Source organism: Nannospalax galili, unplaced genomic scaffold (genome assembly GCF_000622305.1).
Source record: "Nannospalax galili isolate Female #2095 unplaced genomic scaffold, S.galili_v1.0 scaffold332, whole genome shotgun sequence".
In the NCBI taxonomy this organism is placed as follows: Eukaryota; Metazoa; Chordata; class Mammalia; order Rodentia; family Spalacidae; genus Nannospalax; species Nannospalax galili.
Window position 1 is genome coordinate 912,566 of NW_008333794.1, and position 18,591 is coordinate 931,156.

Genomic DNA, 18,591 nt, shown 5'->3' on the forward strand with positions numbered 1-18,591 from the left:
TTTTTTAAATCATGTAACCCATGCTGGCCTTGAACTTCTGATCCTCCTGCCTCCACAGGCCCAGTGCTGAGTGTATACCACCAGGCCTCACTTGAAAGTTCTGGAGCTGGCCAGTAGGGATGGCTTGGAGGCACTGTGAATGAGTGTCCAGGTCACCAAGCTTCAGGCACCAGGACACCCAAGTGGGAAGGACTCTTTCTCAAACGTTGACAAACAGTAACATCTATAGAATGGGACTTTTCCTTCCTCCTTCTCCCACATCCTGAATATTCTGAATTGTGGTCAAATAATTTCAATGATAAAAATAATGTTCAAAATTAATTATTAATGTTTATATAATATTATATAATATTTGTAATATGGGAGACAGATTTGAAAAATATGCAAAGGCCCAGAATACAAAACTAGAGTGAAAAATGAAAAGACACCCCAACCTCCAAATGGAGAAAAATAGGAAGAAGGGTGCACAGAGGTCACCCCACAGACAAGCACAGCCAGAGAACATTCCAACAGGTGCGTAAATTCAGCTACGCCCCAACACACGTGAGCCACACAGGGGCTGCTACCTCTACCACACCTTAGCACAGGCCTGGAGGGGGTGGCTGGGTGATGTAGAAACAGACCCCGCATGACTGTCCATCCCTGGAAGGGAGTAGACTCTGAATGTCCCTTGGTCCTGCAGGCAAGAGCAGAAGTGTTGGAATACGTGAGGGAACGCAGATGAATGACAGGCGTGACTGTGGATGAGGTGCTTTTTTTTTTTTTTTCTTTTCAGTCCTGGGGTTTAAGCCCCAAGCCTGGCATTGCTGAAGTGTTCTGCTGCTGAGCAAGATTCCCAGTCTTCTTTCTACTTTCTGAGAGGTCTCACTAAATGGCTCAAGCTGGGCTAGAGCTTGTGATTCTCCTGCTTCAGTCTTCTGACTATCTGGGAATCCAAGCCTGCACCACCAGGCCCAGCTAGCACTCTGCTTGTTCCTAAAACCTGTGTGCAATAAACGGTGGTGGTATGTACTTACAATCCCAGCTCTGGGGAGGTAGAGGCAGGAGGCTCAGAAGTTCAAAATCATCACTGGCTACAGAGCACATTTGAGGCCAGCCTGGGCTACATGAAACCCTTTCACAAACAAAACAAAACTACTCATGCTTATTCTGTTACTTATGTGTGCAATTTTTATGTTTTTATGTATCAGGAAATTTATTTTTAAATTCAATTTAAATTAAAAAATAAAAAATATGCATAGTGACACATACTTTTAATCCCAGCACTTGGGAGGCAGAGGCAGACAGAGCTCTGAGATTGAGGCCAGCCTGATCTATATAGTAAATTGAAGGCCAGATGGAGCTACAGGGAGACCCTGTCTCAAACAAACGAACACACAAACAAAACCCCAAAATAATGATAATAAAAATTTTAAAATACTACCATGTAAGAAGTTGTGGCTCCAACTCTGAGCATCACACACACACACATACACACACACACACACACAGTATAAATGTAGAAAATGTCCAGGACAGGGCTGGAGAGATGGTTCAGTGGTTAAAGAGCACTGGCTGTTCTTGTAGACAACTAGGGTTTAGTTCCCAGAACACACATGACAGCTAACAACTGTAACTACAGTTCCAGGGGATCAAATGCCCTCTTTTAGCCTCCAAGGCTCCATGTATGAATACATTTACATGTAGGCAAACTACTCATATACATAAAATTTTAAAAATTTGGAAAAATGTCCAGGCACAGCTAATCATAATAGTTGTTCACTGAGAGGTTCTACATCAGGCTCAGGGACAGGACACTTAATTTAGAAGATATTTTATTTATTATTTTTATTTTATGTATATGAGTGTAATGTCTACATGTAGGTAGGTGCACCTGTGTCATGCAATGCCCATGGAGGTCAAAAGAGGGCGTCAGATCCCCTCTGAAGTTACAGTTGTTATCTGCCATGTGGGTGCTTGGAATCAAACCTGGGTCCTCTGCAAGAGCAGCCAGTGCTCTTAACTGCTGAGCCATCTCTCCAGCCCCCAGGACTCTTACTTTATAAACATGTTAATATTTTTACATGTTCTGAGAACTTACTTTTTGTTGCTTGCCTCTGCCAAGTGCTGGGATAAAAGGTGTGCACCACCACACTGGGCAGAACCTACCATTTTTTTAATTTAAAAAAATTAGAGAATTGTGAGCAAAAACCCTAGCTGTCCTCTCCTTCAGCTCTGCCCGGTTCAAATCCTCAAAACTCCCCCTCAAGGCAAGGCTTATCTGATTCCTCTCTCCCTGGAGTTCCTCAGAGGCTCCATAGTATTCTGGAATGTTGTCACTGAGGGTAAGTCCTGCATGTGGGACAGACAGACTTGCCTCTCTCTTGCTGTGCCACCTTGAACAAGTGGCTTTAACCTCTCTGAATCCCTACCAGTAAAATAAGACAACACCTTGCAGGGCTGTTTTAAGGATGGTATGAGGCAGATGCAGGAAACTTTTAGGGACCAACCAGCAAGGAAAGAGGTCCTTCCAGTGTCAGCCAGGCCCCAAGCCTTTCTCTCTCCTGAAAGACCAGAGTGTTGGGGCCCTAGGCAAATGCCTGCCCTCCATGTCCTTCTCCCATGGGACCAAAGGCTGCCTTCAGGATGCAGTGGACTGGTCCTGCGCATTCAGCAGGGCATCAGTGTCTTCCTATTCCTCCTCCACCTCAGATCAGGTCCACACAAATAGGGAAACTGAGGTCAGTTGGAAAAAAGGAGGGGGATAAGCTTAATACTTGGAGAACAGAACAGGATGGCTGGGGTGGGACTGCTCCCTGGAGAGGGTGGAGGCCCCTGCCAGCTGCTGGTCCAGCCCATCTGTCCTCCCAGGCCCACGCCCAGCACACACTGGGACTCCCCAGGGGACCCTGGGAAAAATGCTGCCCTCCCTCTTCCCTGCATCCCCCCAGCATGGGAGGTACTGCTCTGGGCCAGGCAGTAGCTGCAGATTATGACCCAGGCTCCAACTCTGAGGGGATGCTGGCACAGCCCACCCTCTGCTCAGGATGGAGGACCTGGGGCCTTGACACGCATACACACATAAATTCATACACACATATAAACACACACACATTTACACACATATGCATATACACATACACACATAGACAGACATACAGACACACACAAATAGACATACACAGACACACACAGACACATGCATGCATACACGTACACACATATAGACACAAACGCACATAAACATACATATACATATATACACATAACACACACATATATATACACATACACATGCATATACATGCATACACAGACACACAAACATGTACACGTGCATGCATACATATATACATATATGCGTACACATGCCTATATATACATCACATACACACATATACACATATATACACATGCACACATACAGTCACACACATACACATTCACACATACACAATACACCTACATATATACACACATATACACATACCCATATTCACACATATATACATAATACACCTACATATATACACATATATACACACATACCCATATTCACACATCTATATACACCTACACATATGCACACATATGCACATACAAACATCCTTACACACATACTTATAGACATACACACACCCATACACATATGCACCGATTTACACACACATATACATACCTACAAAGACACACATATACACACATACACATGTACACATGCATACACACATACATACATACACAATACACACACATATATACATACACACATATGCACACACATATACATGTATACATACACTCTTGCACATATACACACACTTATCACACTTCCCCCACACAACACACACATATACACACACTTAAATACAACTACATGAACACACATATACACACAACCCACTTGCACACACTTGTATGCTCATGCACATTTGCACACATACATACATACATACATACATACAGAACACACACACACACACACACACACACACACTCACTCTCTTCTGCTGCCACAGGCAGCGTGGTCCCCAGCCCACTCACCTCTTGACTACTCTGCACCTAGCAACTGAGCCTCCCCACTCTCACCTCCCAACAGACGAGATCACCATAGGGATTTTTCTTTTTAATTAATTAATTAATTAATTAATTAATTATTTATTTATTTTGAGACAGGGTCTCACTAAGTAAACTAGGTTGACTTTTTAAAAATTTTTATTATTTTAATTTATGTGTATGTGTGTATTGCCTGCATGTAGGTAAGTGCGCCCATGTTGTGCAATTCATTTTGGAGGACAGAAGAGGCTGTTGGATCCCCTGGAATTGGAGTTATGGACCGTTGTTAGCTGCCATACGGGTGCTGGGATTTGAACCCAGGTCTTCTGCAAGAACAGTCAGTGTTCTTAACCACTGAGCCATCTCTCCAGCCCAGGGATCTTAACTTTTTAATTTAAGAAATATTTCAGATATCCAAAAATATAGCCCATGATGTAACCACAGCAGCCCTTGGCACATCTCACCACACATTTACTGACTTGAAACCACACACATTTATAACCTCGTGGTTTCCGTGGCCAGGAGCCCATGTAGCTCAGCCAGGTTTCCAGCAAGGTTGCCTGCTACCCCACTAGGTGAAGTCTAAGTCAAGGCATGGCCAGATAGGTTCTCACCCAGGGCTTGGGCTCTGCTGGCGAAAAGTCATGGAATCGCCAGCCCCTCAGCTTAGCCAGGTTCTCTTCCTATAGTGTGGGATTCCTGTAGTTTCATGTCATGTCACAGCTGTGATGGAGTCTTGTATAAACTGGGGTGATCCCAGCAATGATGCCCATCCTCTTTGCATGTCTGTGCAGATCCCGGTTTCCACCTACCCTCCAGGGCACAGACTGTGGGAGCTGGTACAATGGAGGCAGCTTAGAGCACCTCGCCTTACCCTGTCGCCAGGGTCCCCTTTCCCGCTCAGCCTCTCCGGTCACCAGGCTTCCTCATTCCGGTGCATAGTTAGGCTTCTGTCAACATGGGAATCCTGAAGCCATAATGTGCATCGTTCTGTGGCTTTCACATTTGACAAGTGCAGTAGATTCCCCTGTCTCCTGCAGGTGCTGGAGACCGTAGGTACTATCCAACCTAGAGATGCTATTTATTTCCTGCAAAGGTCAGTTTATAAGTGAGGCTTAGTAAAAGATTAACAAAGTAACTAATAATGAAATAGAACCACCGTGCCAGCATCACTGCAATAAAATTGCCAGCAATCAAGTTGGGGCTGGAGAGTTGGCTCAGCAGGTGAGCACTGGCTACTCTTGCAGAGGACCTGGGTTTGGTTCCCAGCACCCACATGATGGCTAACAACTGTCCTTAATTCCAGCCCCAGTTGACTTGACACCCTCTTCTAGTCTCCATGGTCATTGTGCACAGGGTGCACTTACATACATTCAGGCAAAACACTCATACACATAAAAATAAATAAATCAAATAATTAAATTTTAAAAATTGCCAGTGTCCCCACCCTTCTCTCCAGCCACTATTAAAGGTAATGTGTGTATCTGAACAAGGATCCCTGACAGAAGCTAAGTGACTGAGGGTAGATAAGTATGTATGGTGTGCATACATGGGGCTGCATTATGGCAGTACCTGGGGTCGGGGCGGGGACAGAACACATGCTAGCAAGCCACTCAGAATAATGCACAGCTTAAACCCTATGAATTGTTTATTTCTGGAATTTTCCATTCAATATTTTCCAAGCTTGGTTGGTCTTGGGTAACCAAAACCATGGAAACAAAAACCCAGATAGGTGTGTGGTTAGGGAGATTGCAGCATCATAAAAATCCTATTTTTATGATTTCATTTTTTCTGCTCACTATCATATATTTGTGATATTCACTCACATTAATACATAAAGTTACAGTTTATTCATTTTCACTGCAGTGTAATAGTCCATGGTATAAAGATAACACGGGTATAGTTTCTCATTCTTATTAAAATGTTTAAGCGACCTATCCTGTTCATGACTAAACACAGGGCAGCAAGGAGTGTTCATGTCCCTACACCCTGTGTGAGAGTTCCTCTGGGGGATAAGTCCAGAAGTGGAAATACTGGGACAAGGATCCTCACAAACTTGAATTTTTTTTCCCATCTAGTTGTTGCATTTTATATTCCCACTAGAAGAGTGTGGGGACTCCAGTTGCCTTGGTTCTCACCAACACTTAGCAATGTCCAACCTTTACATTTTTCTACTCAGTGGGTGTGACACTGAATATCCTTGTTGCAGAGGGATCTTTCTAGAACATACAACTGATCTTACTCTTCTCTTGCTCCAACCCTTCCCAAGGCCTTCTGTCCCAGGACAGGATCCAAACTTAGACCTGGCATGGGGCCCTGCTCTTGGCCTCTGAGCTGCAAGTTCTTCTCAGATACCTGCTCTCTCCTTGCTCCTCACACTGCCAGCTTCCACTTCACTAAGAAACAAGCCTTGCAGCAGATTGTGTGAACTTCAAATGTCCACATTAGAGGTGCTCATTCTTTGGGTACAGAAAGACAATGCAGCATTGTGTCTGACAGCTGCTTGGCCCGGGGCTTGGAGCAAGCCCTCCATCTTGGTGCTGCTGTCTGTTGGGGCCATACTGTGGAGAGAAACATGGCTACCTGGAGCAGTGGATGCCAGCAGTGGCTCTCTCCAGCTATTGCCAAACGCCCCCTAAGAAGCAGGGTTGGGTTTTAACCCCCATTTTATGGGTGAAATGGGTAGGAAATGTCTGCAAGAACACAGCTATGAAGCAGCAAAGCTGGAATTTGAACCTACATCTTCTGATTTGGCAGGCTGGACCCTTAACCACTGTGTAATGGTCTCCCTTAGCCTGTCTGCCCACCCACCCATCCATCCATCCATCCTCATAGCTGCCCACCACCCAGTCCCTTCATTCACCTGTCATTGTCCATCCCGGGGTCCATCCATCTATCCCTGTCATCCATCCATCCTAGAGGAAATGCAGTTGAACCCCTGGGGCCCTGAGAGGAGAGAAGTCCCCCCAGCTGCCCATCTGGTTGGGTGGATGGGTGGGTGGGCATCCCCCCTGGGCAGGGCTGTTGAGGTTGGAGAGAATTAGGCGAGCTCCTGCCAGGGCCATCTAATTAGGAACGCTGGCGATAAGCAGATAGCATCAGGGTGATTAGAATCCTTTTAAAAAGCCACTCCATTAATTAGACAGACAAAGGGGCCTCTGGCCGCCTAATCAGCCTCCATCAGTTCATCTGTGGAGGGTTTTCTGGGGCTGCTGTGTGACCTTGGGTGTGCCCTGCCCTCTCTGGGCTTGCTTCAGTATTGGACCAGGCTCTGCTGAGATCACCTGGTCATCTGAAGTCCTTTCTCTTCCCAGAGTCCTTCCTGAGATCAGGAACTTGGGACATCAGAGGCTAGGTTTATTCCCCAGAGAGGAGGAAGAGGAAGGAAAGGGCGTCACCATTCCACTAGTGAATGAGAACAGAGGCTTACAGAACATAAGTGGCCTAACAGCCAGAGAGTCAGGCGTGTAGGGTTGAGCTAACGCTCATGCTTGTGCACTCATTCTGCCCCTTTGTGACTAACCCTAACCCTAAACACTTTCGACTTTAAGACTTCACAGGACACTGGTTTAAAACTACAGAAAGGGAAGTCACCTTGGCACGCTGCTGTCCAGTTACAAGTCCTTTGTCTCTCTTCATGGCCCACCTTGGGGGTTTCCTTCAAGGTTTTTGACTATAAGAAGCTGAGATCTGCCACTATGAGGTATGCCCACGTCCTAAGTCCTACCTAGTGCTTTCTGTTCCCTGAGTAATCCCTGAGCCTAGTACGTAGTGTGGGGCTTCCATGTTGTCCCACTCAGAGTCACTTCATTTGGGGGCTTCAGATGAGGAAGGCAAGGAAGCTAATCCAGAACCCTCAGAGGCAGGAAGGTTCCTCTTGGGAGATGTCAGCAAGATGGGAGAGGAGCCTGGCTGAGGGTGGGGGTGACAGTGGGGTTCCTGGACACATTACCTTGGTTCCCTTGAACTTAATGCCATAACCACATGACTGCCCTGATCACATTGTCACAGAAATCTCAGATTTCACCAACACCTATTTGGGTATCAGCATTACTATAAACGTCCCCTTAAGCCTTCCTTCTCATCAGTTCCTATTGCCCATCACTAATTACCATCAGCAACACTGTTCCCACCTCTACCAGTGACACCTTCTACACTATTACTACCTCCACTGTCCCCATCATCATCACCAACTTCATCACCACCACTACCACTACAACCACGGCCTCCTCTATCACCACCTCTACTATTGCCTCCTCCATCATCATCACCATCACCACCTCCATTGCCACCACCATTGTTGCCACTGTTGCCATTTCCATCATCACCACCACCACCACCATCACCTTCTCCGTCATCACTAACACCATCATTACTACCTTTACCACCACGACCTCCTCCAACATTACCACCAAAATCATCATCACCATTACCATCACCACCACCACTGCCACCTCCATCACTGCCTCCTCCACCACCATCGCCTCCATCACCATCACCACCATCACTGCCTCCATCACTGCCTCCTCCATCACCATTGCCTCCATCACCACCACCACCATCACTGCCTCCTCTATCATTGCCTCCATCACCATCACCACCACCATCATCACTATCATTATCATTACCATCACCAGCATCTCTATCACCACCACTGCCTCTACCTCCACCATTACTATGGACCCCCTTTGACATCATCACCACCTCCATTATCACCATCACCGTGACCTTCATCATCACCGCCTTTACCATCATGACCATGATTCACCACCACAACCTCCATCATTATGTACCACCTCCACCTGTATCACAATTACCTCCAGCATCACCTTCTCCATCACTACTACCATTGCTACCACCTTTACCACCATCACCACCATCATCATTACCATCACCACCATCATACCATCATCACTATCATCACCACCATCACCATCATCACTTTCATCACTACCATCACAACTACCACCACCATTATCACTACCAGCACCACCATCACTACCACCATCATCACTACCATCACCACCATCATACCATCATCAGTATCATCACCACCACCATCATCACTACCATCACCCCCATCATACCATCATCACTACCATCACCACCACTACCACCACCATCATCACCACCATCACCATCACCACCTCCTTTATCACTTCTTCCAAAGTCATCATCACAACCACCATCACTCCCTCCATCATTACCACTACTATGACCACCATTACCATTACCACCACCACCACCACCATCATGACCATTTGCATCATCACCATCACCATCTCCTTTTTCATCACCATCTCCACACCTCCAACATATCTCCTTCATTACTACCACCCATTGCCCCACCTTGACCACCTAGAGTTTTCTCCCTTCCTCCACCCAGTAGTCTCATGGCTCTTCAGTGGTTGCTTTGGACTTGGAGAACCTTCCTGAAAGGTCTTCCCCACCCAGCAGATTACAGCCTTCACTGTGGGATTTGGGTAAATTCTGCCCACCATAAGCCAATAGAAGTTTGCAATGGCACCTGGTGCCCAGTGTCTCTGGCCCCTCTGCCATATGTCAGGGCAGAGCAGATCCTTTGCTGGGGCCCTACTGGGAGGCCAAGCCTGGCAGCACCTGCGGTATAGGTAGGTGAGGAGGGCACATACTGAGCGATAGTCATCATTGTGTGTGGAGTTGCACCGTAGCAAGTGGAGCTACACCAGAGCATCACAGTCATCACCACCATCCCCATGACCTCTGTCATCCAGCACCCATCATCATCACCTCCACAAGGAAGCTGATGCACCCACTTTACCTACAGCCTTCCCAGCAGCCTGGGTGAGCAGGTAAAGACTGGTGTGGGGGCATGGAGGCCTGTCCTGCTTTTGGTGAGATAAGAGTGGGTAATGTTGACAATCACTTGACATGTCTCCAAGATCTGCTGTTGAGACTTGGCCTATGAGTGCCAATCTGCTGTGCCTTACAAGCTACCTGAAACTGAGAGCCCAGGGGCACTGGAGGAGGAAAGAATGAAAGAGAGGATGAAGGAGATAAAGAAAGATTAAGAGCTCAGTGCTAAAACCACTGCTGCCTGGAAGAAGGGAGGAATGGGGAGAAAGAGGGTGAAGATAAGGGAGGAGGAGGGAGTGAGGAGGAGGGACAGGGGAGGAGGAAGAAGGGAGGAGGAAGAGGAGGGAAGAGAGGGAGGAAGGAAAAAGAAAGGGGGAGGGCGAAGAGGGAAGAGGAGGGAGAAGGAAGGAAGAGGGAGAGAGGCAAAGAAGGAAGAGAGGAGGGAGGAGAAAGGAGGGAGGAGAGGGGAGGAGAGAGGAGGAGGAAGAGGGGAGAAGAAAGGAAGGGAGGAGGAGGAAGGAGGAAGGCCACTTTAGCAAAGACCCTGCTTGAGCCCAGACCCTGTTATCGATGGGGAGTCTTTTCCACTGTAGTTGGCAGGATGAGGTGAGCCAAAGCAAGTGGCGTTAGCACTGTTGGTCACTGTCCTACACAGGACACACCACCAGAACAAGAGCCAAAGGACTACAGACCAGAAACACCTGGCTGCACCCAGGCCTGGCTGTGCTGCTCACCTTGAAGGATTCCAGGACTGTCAAGACAGCTGCGGGTGATCCCACAGAGGCCTCTCTTTCCCTCAGCTTCTGTTCAGTCTTTCCTTGTGGCTGTGTCCCTCAGGGTCTGGATCCTCCCTTTCACTCTGCCTTCTCTGCGGCTTCTCATGTGTCCTTAAGGCCCATAATGATCTAATTTCCTCATTTTTTTTTTAATGAGACCACATTTATTTTCGGAGATTAGGAGTTGGGGGCCACTGCTCAGCCCACTGCATTTCCTCACCTACACTTTATATCAATCTGTCCACCTGAGTCAAATAGATGCTTCTTTCCCTGGCTGGCCACACAGCTCAGATGGCCATGGGTTCCACTATCCCCCCTCACTGACTTGCTGGGTGACTTTGAGCCCTGACTGATTGTCTCTGAGCCTCATTCTTTTAACAAGTGTTTGCACTGTGGGCTGGCTCTGTCCCAGATGCTGACGAACGTGCCTACCTTCTGGATGCCTCTGAGAATTTAGATATGACAGGGCATGACAAGAATAAGTCATTCTCCCTTTCTACCCCGAGTTGCTTGGGGTCTCCTCAGCCCATCACAGCAACCCAGATTTGGCTCAGGGGACATATCCCAGGAAAGCCTGGCTCCTCTCACTGACCACTGCTACCACCATCAATACCACTGGCTCAGTCCCAGAGCTGACCCTGCCTCATTTCTTTGGCTTCAAGGAGACTCAGCAAACAGCTCTGGGGTGACCAAGCTCAAACTCTAAGCCTCCCACAGTGACCAGTCTCTCTGGCAGTCCTGTGATGTGTGGAGTCTGGCCTGGTGGGTGGGGGGAGGGCGTGGAGATCTGCTACGCCCAGGCTCTGATGTCACAAAGGACCCTGGTCCCAGCTTGGAAGAGGACACCTGGGCCTGGCCCAGAGTGGCACTGTCCCTATCCCCCACCCATCTTAGCAGAGGCTTCACCTGTCCCTGAGAGCTGAGAGGATGGAAAGCTAAACCTGCAGGCCAAGTCTCACCCACCGGAAGCCAGGAGAACCCAGCAAGGCCCCCACCCAAGGGAGTCCCCCCCCCAGCCACTGCCTTGGCCAGTCCATCACTCCTAGCAGGACTCAGCCTTCCTCAGTTCTGTCCAGTCCCCTCTGCCCTCACCATGGCCAACTACTACAAAGTGTTGGGTGTGCGGTCGAGTGCCTCCCCTGAGGACATCAAGAAGGCCTATCGCAAGCTGGCCTTGCGCTGGCACCCTGACAAGAACCCCAACAACAAGGAGGAGGCTGAGAAGAAGTTCAAGCAGGTGTCCGAGGCCTACGAGGTCCTGTCTGACTCTAAGAAGCGTTCTGTATATGACCATGCTGGCTGCGATGGCTGGCGGGCTGGAGGAGGTGGCAACATGCCCCACGGCAGCCCCTTTGGTGCTGGCTACCCCTTCCGCAACCCTGAGGACATCTTCCGAGAGTTCTTTGGTGGCCTGGACCCCTTCTCCTTTGATTTCTGGGACGCCCCGTTCAATGATCGTGGCTGGGTCCGTGGCTTGTGTGGGGCCTTCTCATCAGGCTTCGGTGAGTTCCCAGCCTTCATGGAAGCCTTTTCGTCCTTTGACAACCTGGGCCGAAGTGGGGGCAGTCGCACCACCTTCTCGTCCACCTCCTTTGGGGGCTCTGCTGCAGGCAGCTCAGGTTTCAAGTCAGTGATTTCATCCACGGAGATGGTGAACGGCCGCAAGGTGACCACCAAGCGCATTGTGGAGAATGGCCAGGAACGCGTGGAGGTGGAGGAGAACGGGCATCTCCGCTCAGTGACTGTCAATGGCAAAGAGCAGCTCAAACGAGTGGGCAGCAAGTGAGAGCTACCCGGCCTGGCCCTACGCTAGCCACCATCATGAAGGGCCATGGTAGTTGCAAGCTGATTGTTAATAAATATGCCTAGTGAGTTCATGCAAACACCTTGCCCAGCCTTGGGGGTGGAGTGCAGACTGCAAGTCTGTTGTGGCTGCTGCAGCTCCAGCAGACATACCTGGGAACTCCTGGTCTCCAGGCCCAGAACCAACCATTTCCCCCAGGAAGCCCAGGGCCAGGTCTGAGATGGTTTTCAGTCTCTGTGGTCTGCACCATGCTGTCACCCTCTTGTCCAACCTCACCTGTTCTTCCCGCTATCCCTTCTTCTTGAGGCCTAACTCCTAGCCCTTTCCACCTTTCCTTACCTGTTAAATGAGTGGCAGCAGCCCCGGACCTGGGTTCCCCACGTCTGCCTTGTCTGGCCTGCTTTCAACCTTACTTCTGCTCTGAGTGTAAAGAGGCAGCCTCCTCCCTACAACAAGGCCCTGGTGGTCTAACCTCTGTGGCCTCCCTGGCTTCAGCACCCCAGCCTCCCCCTGTGACCACCCATCACACTCTCCTTTGTAAACACTTCAGGGCCCCCAGGGTTCTTCCAAGTCCAGCTCTCCATGATGTGTGCTTATGTTTGGTCCTGGGGCTCTTGGTGTGGAGGTAGGGGGCAGCCTCACAAGCTGACCTCAGCTTGTCAGGGAAGCTTTCTCTCATCTGAGTGAAAGACTCCACCAAGGGGGCGTGAGCTCCACTGTGAGGGCAAAATGATGAGAAGGAGGTTGGAATCACCTGAGGCCTGTTGAATGCCAGGACTCTCTAAATAGGTGAGGTTTTATTTTGAAACAATCTCAAACCTAGGTGTTTTGGGGTTTTATTTTATTTTTCATGGACTCTGGACTTGGGGATGGGCTCATGAATTTTGAGTTACACGGTCCTGGAAGGCCCTTCTGAGGTGCTAACAGCTCAGGAAAAGTATTCTGAATGGTGGCAACAGCACATGCAAAGGCCCTGGGGCAGGAATGTGCCTGCTTTGTTTGAAGAACAGTGAAGAAGCCAGTGAGATGAATAGAAGCTGCTTTATATAATTCCCTCTGCTTTCTCACATTGGAAACTGAGGCAAAGGGAGGAGTCACATAACTGGCAAGCAGCTGAGCCATAGTCCATCTTGGGTATGTACGCTAAAGGGCTTTTCTTTAAACTGTATTCGTGGCAACTGTTACTGCAGCCAGAGCAAAGGCAGGTGTGCAAGGGAGAGTTCAGAGTACGACTGCTTACTAGTCAGTGCTTGCTCTCCAGGAGCAGGAATAAGAGCCAAGGACTCCACCCTTCAGGGTTCACATGGCTGGTAACAGAGTCTAGTTCCCAGGTGGGGACAGGGCTCAGGGAATGACAGAATCTTTGCTGTAGGAGCCAGATGGATGAGGACCTAATCAAACATTCAACTATAACTCCCACATGAGAGGGGCCCAGCCTGTGGTATGAAGAGAGAGGAGGTAGCTCACTATTCCAGGGACTATCAGGACCAAGAGAGATGCTCATAGGACAACCTCATAGGGATGAAGCACCAGGAGGCCTTAAGGGTGGGAGAAGAAAGCTTGGTTAACTGAGAGACCCAGGGAAGAGCTTGTCTCATTTCTCCACACAATGCTGTGAAAGGAGCCTTGGGAGGGAGTGCTGGGCATTGAGAGGAGGGCTCAGGGGGGCTTCTTCCTCTTCTAGCATCCGCAGAGTGCTACAAGTATCCTGGCCAGGAAGCCGCTGACCCTGAGGCCTGACTGGGGCTCTGGTACACTGGGACATGCCTCTGAGGTCCTTGGCCAGCTGGCAGCTGGAGCCTGCTTAACCACGTTACTGGTTAGGGCAAGGGAGCCAGGGCACACAGAAGGCAGAGCCCCAGCTCTCAGCCCTGCCTGGGGACTAACTACGTCAAAGTCCCCTAGGCACTAACCACCTGACCTCTGCCCCTGTCGACCTGCTAATGTTCTCAATCACTGGCCAGTTGCGACTGCCTCAAGTGGGCCTGCTGAGGACAGACAGCTGCTGGGGAAATTCAATTACAGCCCAGAATCCCTGAACAGCCACATGCCCTGGCTCGGTGCCAGAGGAAACCTGGGTGCTTGCCAGCCTCAGGGACCCCAGTACCCTAAGAATCTCAATGTCAAGGATTTCTGACCATACCATCTTCACACCCTGTATCCAGACCTCTTTCTCCAGCAGAGACTAGATGTGGCATTCCCAACCCTCCCTTGGGGCTGCCTTGGGTTCTCAACCCTGGGTTCCAACATAAACATCTTGACATTTTACAGATGGAGGAGGTGAGGCCCTAGAGGCTATGTGGATTGCTAGGATACCACTGGGTGGGGGAACACCCAGGAAAATAAAGTCAGATTCTTTAACTGGTACATCTCTACCTGCTTGGCATCACACTGTCCCCTCTGATGGACCACCCTCCCTGGAAGACATGGACAGCATCCGTGGTAGGCTTTTAACAGGAACCCTACCCTCAGGGTGCCCTTGCATGGGAAGCAGGGCCGTTAGCCTTCTTTCAGCCAATTAAAGTCTTCCTAGAAGGCCTACTCTGTGCCTTGTCAGTCTCAACAAGCCTCTTTGGGCAGGACATTCTGGCCAAGATAAATGCCCCCTTAGAGCCTTGCAGAGTCTCACCAGCACCTCTCTGAGAGGGACTCACCTTGAGACCAACCAAACATGGACCGTGCCCATTCTGTTCCATAGGGGTTTAGAGGCTGGGGACAGAACATAACTCGATCCTGCTGCCCCAGCCATTTCCCATCACACTTACCTGGACATGCCACCTGGGTATCCCACAGCCTCTTCTGTCCCTGCTTATTGCTATCACAGCGAGATGAGCCTGTGAAAATCTGAAAGTGGAAACCAAGGGCTTTGTGAAGTGCTCAGAATGGTACAAGCTATTGTCCTGATAGTGGCCCATAAGGCCATGCGTACCTACCCTGTGACCCTCTGGCTTCCTCCTGGCTCTGCTCAGGCCTCACAGGCCCCCTCACTGTCCACACAAGCACCTGGCACAATCCCACCTTCTTTCAGGATATTGCATAGGCTGAGCCCTCTACTACGGCCTCCTTCCTTCTAGGTCCTTTGTAGCCCTGCCTAGGTCCTCTCTCTGCTCCAGCCGTCTTTTCACCTTTAGGTTTTATACAAGTGGATCCTGTTGTTTGGACTACCCAGGCCAATCCAGCCAGCCAACTCTTCCAGTTCCTCTGGTCTCAGCTCCAAGGCCCCTTAGCCTGGAGAGACCTCAAGCTGGATAGCTGTTTTCTCAACCTTCTACTCCCAGATTGCTGCATCCTGCAGGGGCTCTGGTTGACCTAACTCTGCTGGGGAGAATGCAAAACACCAACTTGGTGATTATAGCATGTTTTACATGCAGGGTGCCAGTGCCTAGGCATTGAGGCCTGTGGGAGATGGGTCTACAACCTCTGCCCTGGGCATCTGACCACCCTGGGTCCCAGGCCTGGGCAGGTAGGGCTTTCTGAAGTTTCAAGGTCTGTATGGGCTAGAGGGGGCACAGAGAGCCCTTGGCTTTCTACTGATGCAAGAAATAAGTACAGATGATCACCCTGTTTTATAGACAGGGAAACTGAGGCTTCAGGGGCAAGAGACCCAGACAAGGTCTCCAGGTCACACAGTAAGTTGGTCTGTCCCCTGGTCCCCTCCCATGAGCTGGTGGGTGGGTGTGGCACAGGCAGCCTCCCCTCCCTACAGCCCTTGATGTTATCACAGCTGATTTAATTTCAAAGACGGATTGAGCCGTGGAGGGAGGGAGAGCTGCTATCGCAGGGCCATCTGCCCTGTTGTCATGGGGATGGGCTCCCTGGATTGTGCCGGACCCAGATAAGGGAGTGGGCTGAGGGGGTGTGGGCAGTGGGACTGCAGAGAGCCTGAGATCAGAGAAGAAGGGACAGGAGACAGAGATGGAGGGGCCCTAGCAGAATAGAGGGTTGAGCAAGCCTCAAGCAAGGCCAGTGGTTGCCACACAGGTGACAAGGGATCAGTGTGCCTTGTCTATCCACCTCCTTGCCCTACAGCCCTGCCAACCACTCAGTCAGACTGCCATGGGCTCAAAGGTTCTCCTGCTGGTTGGGGGGATTTCCTCTCTGCCCACTGTGGCAGGGTCATGGGTGGTGCCAGACTCCCCAGTCAGCCTCTCTGCTGACATGGGTTGACGTGCCTCTAGTGGTCCAGCTTAGCTGGGACACCAGTGGCTTCTCTCCAGCATCTCCCAGCACCCTCCATATGGCTTCTGGACAGTCGCATCATCGAAACTTGCCCAGTCAACAGTGACAATTCCTTGCTGCTGAGGGGTGGTGTCAAGCATCTACTATGTACCTTGTCTACCTGCCTCAAGTATCCCCGTATAGGTGGCCTTTGCACCTGTTCCACAGGATGGGGTTGTTAGACCTCTCCCAGCACAGGACTGGGGCAGAGAGCCCCAGAACTCAGGCAGCTTTGAGTGTCATCTCTGAGGGCAGGCAGCAAGCAAGCACAAGGGAAGGTGCTAGAAGGAAGAAGTTCTGCCTCAGTTCTACTCTCAAACTCAAGGCCTAGAACATTCCACTTTTATATATGCTCTTCTTTCATGGAAGCTGGAGTGGGCAGTGCCATCATTGAGTCCAGGACATCCTTTCTGCTGTCTGTGGCATCCCCCAGCTGTCACACCAGCCAGACCCACATGGCCCTCCCCCTTGGTCAACACTGCTGGGCTTGCCTGGAGCTGGTGGCTGCAGAGGTAAGCATGGCCTGTGGCTCTGTCCCAGCATCCCACTTATGGTATAACATGTCAACCTCCAAGAGTGAACTGTGTGGCAGGATATGCAGGCTGCACCAAGCACTGAAACCTCAGTGGCAGGCTCTGACCCGAATACCAGAACTGTACATGGACTGTTGATGTCTCCCAGGATGACCCCACAGGGCATTTTGGAATTCCAGCTAGTGCCCCAGCCTCCTCCCTAAGCTCCAGGCCACCAGCACCAAAGCTGTATGCCTTCTCAGTGGTGACTTGAGTTGTCTTGTGACATGGTACCACAGGGCCACCCCTCAGAAAATCCTGGGTGCTTGGTTTTACATGAGGACATATGGCTTTGCATCATTCACTGTGAGCATCTAAGGTCAAAAGTCCCCAGAGCGGCTCTTGGTAACTTATGAAAATCTTCAGGACAAACCAAAGCTTCAGGTCTAGGCTTCCAAATCCTCAGAAAATCAAATCTTCAGGACATACCTGACTGGCAGCAGGGTCCCAGCTCACACAGCGCCCCCATATATGTAAATTGTGGAAAAGAATATACAACATAAAATTTACCACTTTAATTGTTGTTTAGGGTACAGCCCAGTGGCTTGAAGCCCATTTACAAGGTCCTGCAACTATCCCCACAATCCACCTTCTCCATCCTCCCAAACTGACACTGTCCTCATTAGACACCAACCCACCCCCTTCCGAGCCCCTGGCACCCACCATCCCATTTCCTGTCTGGATCTGGGAATGGCGTCTGGATGGAACTGACAGCCCATTGCTATCAGGAGTCACCCCTTTCCCCCTGGGCCACAAAGGGTGGTAGGCTGCAGTGTCTGGGGAGCACTGACCCAGGCTGGGACTGATCCCCTTTAATGGTGGGGAGGGACATACCTCCCACATGTGACAGTTCCTGTGGTGAAGGCACCATGAGGTTGGAATGTCTCAACTCATGCTCCTGGCAACATCAAAGCATAAAGAACATAAACTTAAACAGTGACAGTGTGTACCCCACTGTGCCACAGAGGACTGTGCTGGGACGGCTGACTGAGCATCCTTGGAGACATTCTAGAAAACTCATACACATATGTAAATTTCTTTTTGTAAAAATTTTTATATTTTGCTTAAAAATTCTGTTGAGATGGCATCTTGCTATGTTGCCTGGGCTGGTCCTGAGCTCCTGGCTCAAGTGATCCTCCTGCTTCAGCCTCCTAGGGCACTGAGATGACAAGGGTAACAAAAGATAGCTCTGATCTGCAGCTGGCTGGATTCCCAGCTGCAGACCCCATGGGAACCAAGGCTGACTGTTTGCCTTCCATTGCTTCTGTGACAAAAGCCTACAAATTTAGTGTTTTTGGCAACACAAGCTTTCCATGTCTCTGTCCATAGTGGGGTCATCAGTCTGGCTTTC

General features: G+C 49.8%; 1 protein-coding gene across 1 annotated transcript; it reads left to right on the plus strand.

The window, feature by feature from the left end:
- Positions 1-11,739: 11,739 nt before the first annotated feature.
- Positions 11,740-12,432, plus strand: Dnajb8 (DnaJ heat shock protein family (Hsp40) member B8). The gene has a single exon (XM_008828553.1). It carries the CDS (start codon positions 11,740-11,742, stop codon positions 12,430-12,432), a length of 693 nt encoding a protein of 230 aa, XP_008826775.1.
- Positions 12,433-18,591: the final 6,159 nt, after the last annotated feature.